The sequence below is a fragment of the Channa argus genome, chromosome 1, assembly GCF_033026475.1.
Source record: "Channa argus isolate prfri chromosome 1, Channa argus male v1.0, whole genome shotgun sequence".
NCBI classification, from domain to species: domain Eukaryota; kingdom Metazoa; phylum Chordata; class Actinopteri; order Anabantiformes; family Channidae; genus Channa; species Channa argus.
The window spans coordinates 5,654,906-5,667,883 of record NC_090197.1 but is presented as its reverse complement, the minus strand read 5'-3'; the positions used below and the strand labels follow the sequence as shown (position 1 = coordinate 5,667,883).

General features: G+C 39.5%; 3 protein-coding genes across 15 annotated transcripts in view; 1 reads left to right on the top strand and 2 right to left on the bottom strand.

Moving 5' to 3' along the window:
* The window catches only part of LOC137138914 (immunoglobulin kappa light chain-like), a 50,959-nt gene extending 40,797 nt beyond the window's left edge, over positions 1-10,162 (bottom strand). For both annotated transcript variants that reach the window (XM_067525573.1, XM_067525654.1), the window contains exons 1-2: positions 10,030-10,162; positions 9,607-9,922 (exon numbers count right to left, since the gene is read on the bottom strand). In XM_067525573.1, the coding sequence (XP_067381674.1) occupies positions 9,607-9,922; positions 10,030-10,120 (407 nt within the window). In that variant the 5' untranslated portion in view covers positions 10,121-10,162. The remainder of the gene's footprint in view (positions 1-9,606; positions 9,923-10,029) is intronic.
* Positions 1-12,978, top strand: part of LOC137137896 (immunoglobulin kappa light chain-like) — a 60,032-nt gene that overhangs the window by 27,136 nt on the left and 19,918 nt on the right. Inside the window, exons 1-2 of one of the 7 annotated variants that reach the window (XM_067524729.1) lie at positions 3,231-3,407; positions 3,515-3,835. The exons of 5 other annotated variants lie outside the window; for them this stretch is intronic. In XM_067524729.1, the coding sequence (XP_067380830.1) occupies positions 3,317-3,407; positions 3,515-3,835 (412 nt within the window). In that variant the 5' untranslated portion in view covers positions 3,231-3,316. Of the gene's footprint in view, positions 1-3,230; positions 3,408-3,514; positions 3,836-4,890; positions 5,039-5,145; positions 5,458-12,978 lie in introns of those variants that run through there. One more of the 7 variants, XM_067525266.1, reaches the window with a different exon arrangement.
* The window catches only part of LOC137138325 (immunoglobulin kappa light chain-like), a 40,079-nt gene continuing 39,476 nt past the window's right edge, over positions 12,376-12,978 (bottom strand). For all 6 annotated transcript variants that reach the window (XM_067525457.1, XM_067525523.1, XM_067525541.1 and 3 more), the window contains exon 4: positions 12,376-12,812. In XM_067525457.1, coding sequence (XP_067381558.1) covers positions 12,487-12,812 — 326 coding nt within the window. In that variant the 3' untranslated portion in view covers positions 12,376-12,486. The remainder of the gene's footprint in view (positions 12,813-12,978) is intronic.

The following is a 12,978-nucleotide window of genomic DNA, read 5'->3' as shown; positions in this document are numbered from 1 at the left end:
CTCTGGGAGGAACCACAACCATCAACTGTAAAACCAGTCAGAATGTGAATAATGTAAATTTAGCCTGGTACCAACAGAAAGATGGAGAACGTCCTAAGATACTTATTTATCTTGCTACCACTCGAGCATCAGGGATTCCAGATCGTTTTTCAGGCAGTGGATCAAACTCTGACTTCACTCTGACCATCAGTGGAGTCCAGACTGAAGATGCAGCAGTTTACTACTGTCAGAGTGAACATTACATCAACAGTCAGCTATTGTTCACACAGTGAAAAAGCATCGTACAAAAACCTCCCTCAGTCGGACTGAACAGAAACTGAACTGATGATGCAGCTGGAAGCTACTGCAGAGACTGATACAGTTCACTGAGGACACACACACACACACACACACACACACACACACACACACACACATACACATCATGGGTCATTTTGTTTTTACTGTAGGGCAGCAAATTTTTCCAATAGATACATAATATGCTAACAAAACTGGAAAAAGGAACTGGGAAAGAAAACATTTTGAAAAGACTGAAAATCATCTTATTACAGATCATTTAACTGCTTCACAAAGTCAACACTTTGTGCCTGTGTCCCAATTGTGCTCAATAATTTAACATTTTTAACTTGTTCTGTTAAATGTTAACTATTGGGCAGAAAAGTTGTAAATAAACTTACATGAGACTTTAGAGGGAAGTTGGTATTAAAATATTTAGATTTTGATATGCCACAAAGTATTGGACCCAAAAAGTCTCACCCATGAGACAATACTTCCTTTACACTGCATTTATTTTTTAACAGTGAAGTGCAAATGTGAGTGTGAGTATGAATGGTTGTCTGTCTGTGTATGTCTCTCTGTGTGGGCCCTGAGGTAGACTGGAGACGTGTCCAGGGTGGACGCCACCTCTCGCCCAATGACAGCAGGGATAGTCTCCAACAAGCCATCCTAAAGAGGATATGTGGTTACAGATAATGTTTAAATGGATGTAGTTGAGTAAAAAGCACAGATATTTTCTCTTAGATGTAGTGGAGTAAAAGTCAAAGTAGATATAATAAAATCTATATATAAATGTACTTGAGTTTTTGTACTTTCATTACTTGAAAAGTGGGATTTTCGTCAGTAAAAAGCACTTTGAATTGCAGTGGAAACTCAATAGATATATTGACTGTTTTTTTATTTTGGCTCAGTGTGATTAGAAACTTAAACAGTGGCTTGAATACATTTGATGTATTATAACATGCTGTCATGTTTCACATTTTATGATCAAACATGGTATATTATAAGTTTAAAGAAAGCTCACACAAAAACTTAACTTATATCTAACTTAACTTTGTTGGTTAATTTGATTGTATTTTCTTTTTAGAATTAGAATAAACCAATTTACCTGTGAACATCTATGAGAATCAGACTTGAAAGTTGATGGAGATTTTTGTAACTGTGGCTCATTAATCCATGAAGATAAATGATGTCACAGTGTTGTTTAACAATTTGGTGAAAATGACACTTTAACAGGGACTAAATGATTTTAAACCGCTCTTTGAAAATGATTGTAGAGCAAAGTTAAGAATGTGTAACATGTGATGCATTAATGATGATCTCATGAATATTGCAGATGTGATAAAATCTTTATTCTTTTGGAATCACACACTCATCAACATTAACACAAGAAACAAATAGAGACAGAGAGAAAGCAGCTGCAGAGTCTCAGTGATTCAGGTCAGGACTGGGGACACTGGTCTCTCCTCAGTGTCTGCTTGAGTGAAGTCTGGGAGCCCTGGGTGGCCTCACAGGTCACAGAGTCCACCTTCCCCCACTGGTCTGCAGGGAGCCTCAGGGTGCTGCTCCAGCTGTAGCGTCCGTCCTTCTCCAGCACCACAGGGCTCCTGCTCTCCTCCCAGCTGATGCTGCTGCTGCTGTCCACCTTCCAGGACAGACTCCAGTCTGAGGGGAAGCCCTTGTTGGCCAGACACATGAGCGTGGCCTTGCCCTTCTCTAGTTCCTCACTGGAGGGGGGCAGCACAGTCAGGGTGGGATGGGCATCACCTACAGTAGGAGACACCAATCAGCTTAGAGGACAGAGACCACACAGCTGTCAATCAAACAGTTGAGACCTTGTCCTGTATGAGAGCTGATTTTCCTCTTTAAACAGTTTCTGTCAGATGGTTTTTCTGCTCCAACAGTCACTGACTCACACATTGTTTCACTTCCCTTTGAAAAACCTCTCATGTAAATCAGCACAGACAGAATCATCAGACAGTTTGTGTTGAAATATGTCCAACTACACCGGAGACAAAACTGTGCCATCATCTAAAATTCTAAATCCACAATAATCAAATATATTCAGTGGAAACAGAAACAAATACAGGAAATTATTACAGTCATCAGATTTTCTTCATGTGGACAATATTTAAACAGACACTTAACAACAGGTTCAAATGATTTCAAACTTTCTGACAATAAATTAATCAGTGAATTTCTGCATTTTCACATAACTACCTTTGTCTTCACTTTTCATTTTTAGTTGAAGAAAGTTAATTTTATGTATTTTAACAACAGTCACTGTGGCACAAAACACAAACTAACTGTTAGAAAAAGTTGAATTAAACTTTTATCTCGTCCACACTTCAACCTGTTTAAATGTCAGTATGACAGAAATGTGTCAGGCTGAAATTTCAATAAACAGGTTGTTTCCTTGATTAAAGGAGAAAAACTAAAGCTTGAACATTTATTGCAGCAAAGGTTCAAATCTGAATTTAAACTGTTACTTTTCCACATCATATTTAGTATTTATGCAGAAACTTACTTCCAACTTCCAGTCTGGTTCCTCCACCGAACGTGTTCCACAGTGATACAAACTGACTGAGTCGTTGTACAAAAACCTCTGACTGTACAGAGACACGGCTCTCTGACTTTGGAACAAACAACAAAAACTAGTATTCACTGGCAGCTAATATTAAATCTGATATGAAAAGTAAAAATAAATACGATGCCTTCACAAATACTACAATATTGTTTTTTCCATTAAAAATATTTTGTTGATTTATTTGGAAATACTTCTACAAAAAACAAACATACTGACAAAAAACATTTTTGGAATGTAAAAACATCAGAATCACATTTTCAAAAGTTCTTAATACATTTTCCAAAAATCTGAATCATTCCATTAGGAAACATCATCAGAATGATCCAAGTCCCTGTTGGAGTCAGTGTGATCATTTCCATAGAGCCACTTTGCATCAGCAGCACCATGCTCCAGTGCTCTGGGAGAGTTTATAGTCCTGAGAGTTGAACACTGGATGACTGACAGCTGTCCTTCATGACAACAGAAGACACAGAAATCCTCCTCATCAAAAACATGACTCTGATCTCCGTCCTCATCTGGACTCTCCTCTGCTGCTGCTTCACAGGTAAAGTCCAGAGAATCCAACTCCTCTCCTCTATCAACATCCGTCCCTCTGAAATGAAGCCCACAAAACCATGATGCTGCTTTCTGTTTTTGTCTCTGTGTCCTCAGAGTCCAAAGGTCAGGTCACAGTGACTCAGCCTGGAGCAGTGACCTCTGCTCTGGGAGGAACCACAACCATCAACTGTAAAACCAGTCAGGATGTTTATGTTTGGAGCAACTATCAGCTTTTAGCCTGGTACCAAAAGAAAGATGGAGAACGTCCTAAACTCCTTATTTACCATGCCACCACTCGAGCATCAGGGATTCCAGATCGTTTTTCAGGCAGTGGATCAAACTCTGACTTCACTCTGACCATCAGTGGAGTCCAGACTGAAGATGCAGCAGTTTACTACTGTCAGAGTCTCCACAGCATCAACAGTCAGTGGTTGTTCACACAGTGAAAAAGCATCGTACAAAAACCTCCCTCAGTCAGACTGAACAGAAACTGAACTGATGCTGCAGCTGGAAGCTACTGCAGAGACTGATACAGTTCACTGAGGACACACACACACACACACACACACACACACACACACACAACATATTAAGTCATTCAGTGTAAATTAACCAAGAAACAGAAAAAGTAAATCAGTATAACTATGATATAAAGCTACACTTATCATTTTAGATTCAGTTTAGTTTAGATTTAGAACGTTTTGCCTGAAGTATTGAACTCTTTTACTTTATTAACTCAACTCAACATTATACATAAGTTCTCATCAATATCATGTAAAAGTAGCAGTTGTACGAAAACACAAACATGTTTGTTGTAAAATGTGACCTTAGTAACCATCGAAACAGACAGGTTTTAGTAAAGATAAGTAGTTCATTCTAGTAGTTCATTTCTATGTTTACAACATTAAAGGAAATGTGTCGAACAAAATGTTTTTTTGCTCTGAAGTGACAAACATAATTTACCTGTTATGTAAAATAACAGGTTTACAATGTTTTACAATACTTTAGGGCTGCTACTATAAAAGATAAATAACTGGTTGACTTATATTTGGTTTGCTGATTAATACAATTAATGATTAATTACAAATTCTATTAAATTAATCATTTAAAATAAAGATTTCAAATGTAAATTAAATGCACCACAACATCCAGCATTTGACCTTTTGATCTTCTGCTTACACAGTATTTATGATCTACCTAAAAGCTGTAAACACACTGTGTGCTGCATGTTTGCAGATGATACAATCATTTATGTTACAACAGAAATTGTGGTAACTAGGCAGATTCTCAGTGTCTCCCGGGGACAGAACAACAATTTAACGTGAAGTTGCTCAAAAACCTCTACAACGTCTGCTTCACTTGTGGATATACTAACTATCAGCATTGACCAAAAGGAAATTGAAGAAGTGACAGATGTAAAAGTCCCTGTTGGAGTCAGTGTGATCATTTCCATAGAGCCACTTTGCATCAGCAGCACCATGCTCCAGTGCTCTGGGAGAGTTTATAGTCCTGAGAGTTGAACACTGGATGACTGACAGCTGTCCTTCATGACAACAGAAGACACAGAAATCCTCCTCATCAAAAACATGACTCTGATCTCCGTCCTCATCTGGACTCTCCTCTGCTGCTGCTTCACAGGTAAAGTCCAGAGAATCCAACTCCTCTCCTCTATCAACATCCGTCCCTCTGAAATGAAGCCCACAAAACCATGATGCTGCTTTCTGTTTTTGTCTCTGTGTCCTCAGAATCCAGAGGTCAGGTCACAGTGACTCAGCCTGGAGCAGTGACCTCTGCTCTGGGAGGAACCGTCAGCATCAGATGTAAAATCAGTCGGAATGTGTTTAATGGGTACTGTTTAACCTGGTACCAACAGAAAGATGGAGAACGTCCTAAGCTCCTTATTTATACTGCCACCACTCGAGCATCAGGGATTCCAGGTCGTTTTTCAGGCAGTGGATCAAACTCTGACTTCACTCTGACCATCAGTGGAGTCCAGACTGAAGATGCAGCAGTTTACTACTGTCTGAGTTTTCATACTATTAAAATTCAAGAGGTGTTCACACAGTGAAAAAGCATCGTACAAAAACCTCCCTCTGTCAGTCGGAACAGAAACTGTACTGATGCTGCAGCTGGAAGCTACTGCAGAGACTGATACAGTTCACTGAGGACACACACACACACAAACACACACACACTGTGCACATAGAGTGGTCGCGATTAAAGGGAAATAAATGTACATAATTTTACTATGTATGTTACAAACACAGATGATGATGGTTCAAATACTATATTGATAAAGATCACTTACTGTTTTTGTTGTAATTGACATGAACATACACCAACACAACCAATAGTAATTTGACAGGAATGAGGAAGCTGACTAACTTTGTGAGGAAGAAAATCCATCAGCATCTTATGAATCATTTTGATCAAAGTTATAAAACTTGCTTTTATGATGATGACATAAAAAAATATTCCCATTAGTCAGTCTTTAATCAGATCGGAAGTGAATACATGCATTCTGGATCCTCTCTCCATTTTCAAATGTGCAGCAAATGATTTACCTTTAACCAAACTGTAGTAAAAAATATATATTCAGGTCTCCTATGTGACAGAAATAAATGGTAAGCTCGAAAATATATTCATATTTCTATAGTGCGATGAATATCAAAACGTTTCCCTGTCTTTACTAAAATAACAATATTATGAAGTGCATGCAATTGTTGGTTCAACATCAACTAATGTTTATCACTGCTTGTCAGAAATCCCATTTGTTTTTTCATCCCAGCTCCTCGTCGTCCATTCATACAACAATGAAATTACATGTTCTTATCTATCTAACATAAAATATTGTATTGTCTCAACTTTATATAAATAAAGTTGAGTAAACTTAAGAATGTAAATGATGAAATGCTCAGTTATGACCTATGACCCCAAGCTTGAATTGCAGCTATTTTAGCTTTATCATGTGACAGAGGACGGATTTGCAGTACAACATAGTATTCTTTTAAGATGCACATAGAGAAAAAGATGTGGAAATAAAGTAAAGATTCTCCAGCTACCAGAGTTAGCTGATGAAGTTAGCTAATTTTAATACGGAGTAAAATCACATGTGTTTGCCTAACAAACACTAATTCAAATTCTTGACTGAACTTGAAGGACACAAGAAAAACTCCACAAAATAAAAACTATGTATTATAAACAGTACTGAATGTGATGCTTTTGATAACATAAATGTCTAAGTCTCACCTAGATTAGCTTTACAAACTCTCAATGGTGAAATGGCAGAGCTGGAAAAGTCTGAGCTGATTTTACCACGTACTCACAATTCTCACAGTCCTAATCCATAACAATACAATAAACAATAATTTCTCAGTTTAAGTTGAAAGGTGTTTGGTAGCTTGGCGGACAGCTGAGCTGAAGAGTTTCGCTTGGGGCCTTTTGTGTGGTCTGGGGACCACCTTTGCCATTTGTTGGCAAAGCGCTTGGTAGGAGGGATTGTAGACCTGAATGAAGGAGTTCAAGTAGACAGGGGCTGTGGAGTTGACCCCTCCGTATGCAAGACTCTGAGCGTTGAACCTGATTTGGGCAGCTACAGGAAGCAAGTCCATAGATTTGAGGATTGGTGTGATGTGTCCTTTTTGGCTGATTAAAAGGAGATGGCTGCATTTTGGATGATCTGGAGGGGTTTGATTGGGCATGTTGGTAGCCCCGTGAACAGGGCATTGCTGTAATCAAGATAAGATGTGACCAGGACCTCCACAATGAGTTGGGTTGCATATTGAGAAATGTCTGTTTTGGACAGGTATAGCTTAAGATGTCTTTTTGTTATCCAAGCAGACATCTCAGACAGGAAGGAAGAAACGCGTGATGAGACATTGAATTAATGTGTGTCATCAGTTAGAGGAAAAGTCATTTGGGGGGATGATAGAACATAGGAATATAGATGAAATAAGACCCTGACACACCAGCAAACAGGCTGATAGAGTTAGAAAAGTCCCCCTGCAAGATTACCTCGAATGTACTTCCTAATAAGTAAGACCAAAGACACGCCAGAGCTCTTCCAGAGAATTCCACATGTCAGAGTATGGACAGGAGGGTCTGGTGGTTTACCGTGTCAGATAGATCAAGTTAGATTAAGACAGGAGCCTGCAGAGAATCCACAACTATCAGGAATCTCGTTCCTGTGGAATGACCCCTTTTGAAGTCAGACTGGTTGACATCAAGCACGTTGTTCTGAAAAAGAAAATCTGACAGTTGATCAAAGACTGCTCGTTCAAGGGTGTTGGCCAGAATGGAAGAAGAGAGACAAGTCTGTAATTCTCAAAAGGCAGTGGAGTAATCTGGGGCTGTTTAAACGCAGCAGGGAAAGTGCCCGTTGTCATAGTTGTATTAATTATTTGTGTAATGGTTGGGATTAGTGTGGGTGCAACTGCTTGAAGGAGTGGCAGTGATGGCATCCAGAGAAAAAGTGGTAGGATGGTTAGAGAGAATGATCAGAGTGGAAGCAGAGTTATGCACTGTTGGATGAAGTTAGCAGGAAGCCTCTATCTGGAGAAGAGAAATGGAAGCTGACGGCTGCCACCTTACTCGTAAAGAAGGCGACGAAGTTGTTGGCAGTAAGAGCGGTGGATAGGGGAGGTGGAGTGATTTGAATGACGTGGTGTTGCTAAGTTTGTCCTGATAGTATTCATTTTTTTAGAAAAAGATGCAAGCAGACTGATTTTTAGGGGTGCACATGGAGTGCACGTCCACTCAGCATTACCATTAATTAACATGCCAAAAATGACATATCATGGACTAGTGTGTAGTTTGTAGCATTTATTTATTATAAAGCAAGAATCTATTCATGTTAAATATTCTTTTAGTTTGCTATTAAGCCATGTCAGATACATTCTTACACTGAAACAACTTCAGATAAAAGTAGATGACACATAGCATCAAAAAAACAAAACTCCCCTCAACACTTATTGTTTCTTCTGCCATCCCAGTTAAAGGTCTCCTGTCTCCCTTCCTCATCTATGAAGGACAGTGTCTTAAACTCAGGTTCTAATGGAGAGGCCATGTACAGAAAGTGTTTGTCAAAGCATTTCACCAAAATAGCAAGTCTGTCACCAAAGCAGGATCCTTATCAGCAAGTCCCCATTCATCTGTTAGCTTCTGAAGAATCTCTGCTGTATGCCCCCATGCAGGGTCGCTGCAAGTCTGGATTAATCTTCTGAGTCCATTGTGAATGTTGGGGATAACTGCAGTGCAAAGCCTCTGTCAGTGCTGACTGTGAGGTCGCTTGCTGGCTACCTGTTGCTAACTGGAGCTTTGGGTGGTGTCCTGTAAGGTGAGGGTGCAGGTTCGTAGTGTTGCTGCAGTATTTCTCTTTGGTTTTGCATCCTAGGCCATTGTCTAACTCTAGACTATCTGGCTTTTGAAAAAATCCAAAATGCTCCCATACACTTGCTTTAAATTTTGGCAGTGGAGGGTAAATGTTTGCGCCATGTTTTCTCTTTCAGTGCGCTGTGGTTGCAAGATTCAATTTAACACAAGCTGCCATGTTGTGGCCACAATGAGCAACATCCTGTAATATGCAAAACTACTGAAATTGATGTTTTTTTGTGCAGCTGATGGACGATACAGCAACGTTTGAATCGATCTGCGTATTGGTAAGTTGTTATTATACAATACATGACTGAATCGATTTTCCAAACCCGGTCCTACTGGCTACAGTACTACAACGAAACCAGTGGTTGTTTTTATTTTCCTCCATTCATAGTTGATGCGATTCTGACATTACAAATGGCTTTTATTAAACTGTATTTCCAGGCTAAGCGGAATTCTTCATTATCATTTACTAATAGAAAGACCTGACATTTAATAGTTCACATTTAACAGTTTGAGGCTTTTGTTCTGCGAGAGGACTTTCTCACAAATTCACAGCTAATAATGATGAAACATTTCCATTCCCCCACCATTATTAGTGAAGAAAAGTTTTATGGACTTGTATGAGCTCACTGCTGCCAACTGAAATGTTAAATACACTATTAAAATGTGTGTGTGTGTGTGTGTGTGTGTGCGTGTGTGTGTGTGTGTGTGTGTGTGTCCTCAGTGAACTCTATCAGTCTCTGCAGTAGCTTCCAGCTGCAGCATCAGTTCAGTTTCTGTTCAGTCTGACTGAGGGAGGTTTTTGTACGATGCTTTTTCACTGTGTGAACACATACTGACTGTTGATAACATGAAAACTCTGACAGTAGTAAACTGCTGCATCTTCAGTCTGGACTCCACTGATGGTCAGAGTGAAGTCAGAGTTTGATCCACTGCCTGAAAAACGATCTGAAATCCCTGATGCTCGAGTGGTGGCATAATAAATAAGGAGCTTAGGACGTTCTCCATCTTTCTGTTGGTACCAGGCTAAACGGTGATAGCTGCTGAAATAAACATCCTGACTGGTTTTACATCTGATGTTGACGGTTCCTCCCAGAGCAGAGCTCACTGCTCCAGGCTGAGTCACTGTGACCTGACCTCTGGACTCTGAGGACACAGAGACAAAAACAGAAAGCAGCATCATGGTTTTGTGGGCTTCATTTAAGAGGGACAGATGTTGATAGAGGAGAGGAGTTGGATTCTCTGGACTTTACCTGTGAAGCAGCAGCAGAGGAGAGTCCAGATGAGGACGGAGATCAGAGTCATGTTTTTGATGAGGAGGATTTCTGTGTCTTCTGTTGTCATGAAGGACAGCTGTCAGTCATCCAGTGTTCAACTCTCAGGACTATAAACTCTCCCAGAGCACTGGAGCATGGTGCTGCTGATGCAAAGTGGCTCTATGGAAATGATCACACGGACTGTTGGACACACATTGAAACAAGTGATAACAGTGATGACACCCTGCTAGATTAAATGAGTTGTCTGAAATTAAACTTTTTCTTTATTCTCTTCTTGTGTTTAGAGTCAAGATGTGGTGGACTTGACATGATCTCTCAGTGTCTGGGATATCGAACATCTGTACTGGAATGTATTAAGGTTCAAAGCATATGCATGTTGACACTATATATTTATTATACTGATTTTTTCTCAATTTCTTGTTCTGTCAGTACAAAGGGCTTTTTATATATTATTCAACTAGAATTCCAGGCTAAGCAGAAGTTTTTTTAGTAATGGCCACTTCCTTTTCAGCTTAGAGGGTCAACAGGGTCGAGTATCATACGCAGTGAGGCTGCAGCATTGTTAGCAGGATTTTCAGCTCGTATGGGACTAAAGTTAAGGTGGCTGCTTCCCACTGTATTGACACATGGCAGTGAACTAAATGATAATGCATGAATTTTCTTAAATTTGGTAACATTTTCCGATAAAAACCTTCTGTAGTGGATCATTCTTTAGTTTTTTGTCTTGTGTTTCCATTTTTGTAATTTCAAATGTTGTTTAAAATGATCAGACCAAAGAGAATTATGGGGGAATTTTGTCAAATCTTTGGTTTCAAATGTATTAATTTTCTTAAAGTCGGAAACAACATTTTCTGATAAAAATTTACTGTAGTGGATAATCGTTTAGTTTTATATCTTGTGTTTCCATTTTTGTGAATTCAAATGTTAAAAATGATCAGACAAAAGAGAATTATGGATTGTGCCCTTCATGTTGGGAATAAGTCACAACCCCAAGTGAAGAAGTTTAGGTATCTTGCGTTTTTGTTCATGAGTGTTGATAAAATATTTAGTGAGACTGACAAACAGATTGGTGCAGAAATTGTACCAGAATGTTTTGGTGAAGTCTGAGATAAAGGCCAGAATCTCAAGTGAACAGTCAATCAACGATCAGACTCTCAACTGTTGTCATGAGCTCTGGATAATGACCAAAAGAATAAGATCACAAATACAAGCGGCTAAAGCGAAGAATGTCTGGTGGTCACCTCACATTAGAGGTCTTTCAGGCACGTCCAGATTATCCCTTGGTGAAGCCACATTGCAGAGATAATATGTCTCATCCATCCTGGAAATACATCAGAATCCTGCCAGAGGAGCTGGAAATTGTTGTTGTGGAGAAGGACATTATGAAAGCCTCACTAAATCTCCTGCTAACACAGCCTGTTTATACATCATTGGAAGATGAGGGATGGATTCCATACACAGACTATTTAAATAGAGTAAACTTAGCAGAATTATAGATAAAAAATTATAGCTTGAATATATTTAACTTCAACTACTCAAATCGTACAAAGTTGTACAAAGGTGATTATGAGATCATTTGGAAAAGAACAAACTGTTATTCTTACATAAACAGCCTTTTGGGACAAGTACAAGACTAGATCAGAGAACTCTGAGACCAGCACCTGGTTGAAGAAGCCACAGGAAAACATAGATACTTTCATTTTATACTGACAGAGCTGACAGATGTAACATGTCACTGTACATAACACTATGTAGTTTAATACTTTCATAAGTTCACTTGAGAAAATCCTTGATGGAGTAGATTTCACAAATCTACTGTGAACATTTCCCACAGAAACACATAACAGCCTGGTCTCCTTTAAAATACAAACATGAGCATGAGTTGTTAAACTGGTCTTTACTGATGTGTCACTGAGTCTTTGGTTCGTGTGAATGTTCACCTTTTAATTATGTTGGAAGAAAATCTCAGATCTTGACAAATTCTTTTACTTGATGCTGATGATCTTCTGCTTTTTCTTACTAATCACAGAAAATCTTTTTGTATCATTGTTGGTTAATTTGATAGTGTTTTCTTTCTAGAATTAGAATAAACCAATTTACGTGATAACATATATGAGAATCAGACTTGAAAGTTGATGGAGATTTTTGTAACTGTGGCTCATTAATCCATGAAGATAAATTATGTCACAATGTTGTTTAACAATTTGGTGAAAATTATACTTTAACAGGGACTAAATGATTTTAAATCCCTCTTTGAAAATGATTGTAGAGCAAAGTTAAGAATGTGTAACATGTGATGCATTAATGATGATCTCATGAATATTGCAGATGTGATAAAATCTTTATTCTTTTGGAATCACACACTCATCAACATTAACACAAGAAACAAATAGAGACAGAGAGAAAGCAGCTGCAGAGTCCCAGTGATTCAGGTCAGGACTGGGGACACTGGTCTCTCCTCAGTGTCTGCTTGAGTGAAGTCTGGGAGCCCTGGGTGGCCTCACAGGTCACAGAGTCCACCTTCCCCCACTGGTCTGCAGGGAGCCTCAGGGTGCTGCTCCAGCTGTAGCGTCCGTCCTTCTCCAGCACCACAGGGCTCCTGCTCTCCTCCCAGCTGATGCTGCTGCTGCTGTCCACCTTCCAGGACAGACTCCAGTCTGAGGGGAAGCCCTTGTTGGCCAGACACATGAGCGTGGCCTTGCCCTTCTCTAGTTCCTCACTGGAGGGGGGCAGCACAGTCAGGGTGGGATGGGCATCACCTACAGTAGGAGACACCAATCAGCTTAGAGGACAGAGACCACACAGCTGTCAATCAAACAGTTAAGACCTTGTCCTGTATGAGAGCTGATTTTCCTCTTTAAACAGTTTCTGTCAGATGGTTTTTCTGCTCCAACAGTCACTGACTCACACATTGTTTCACTTCCC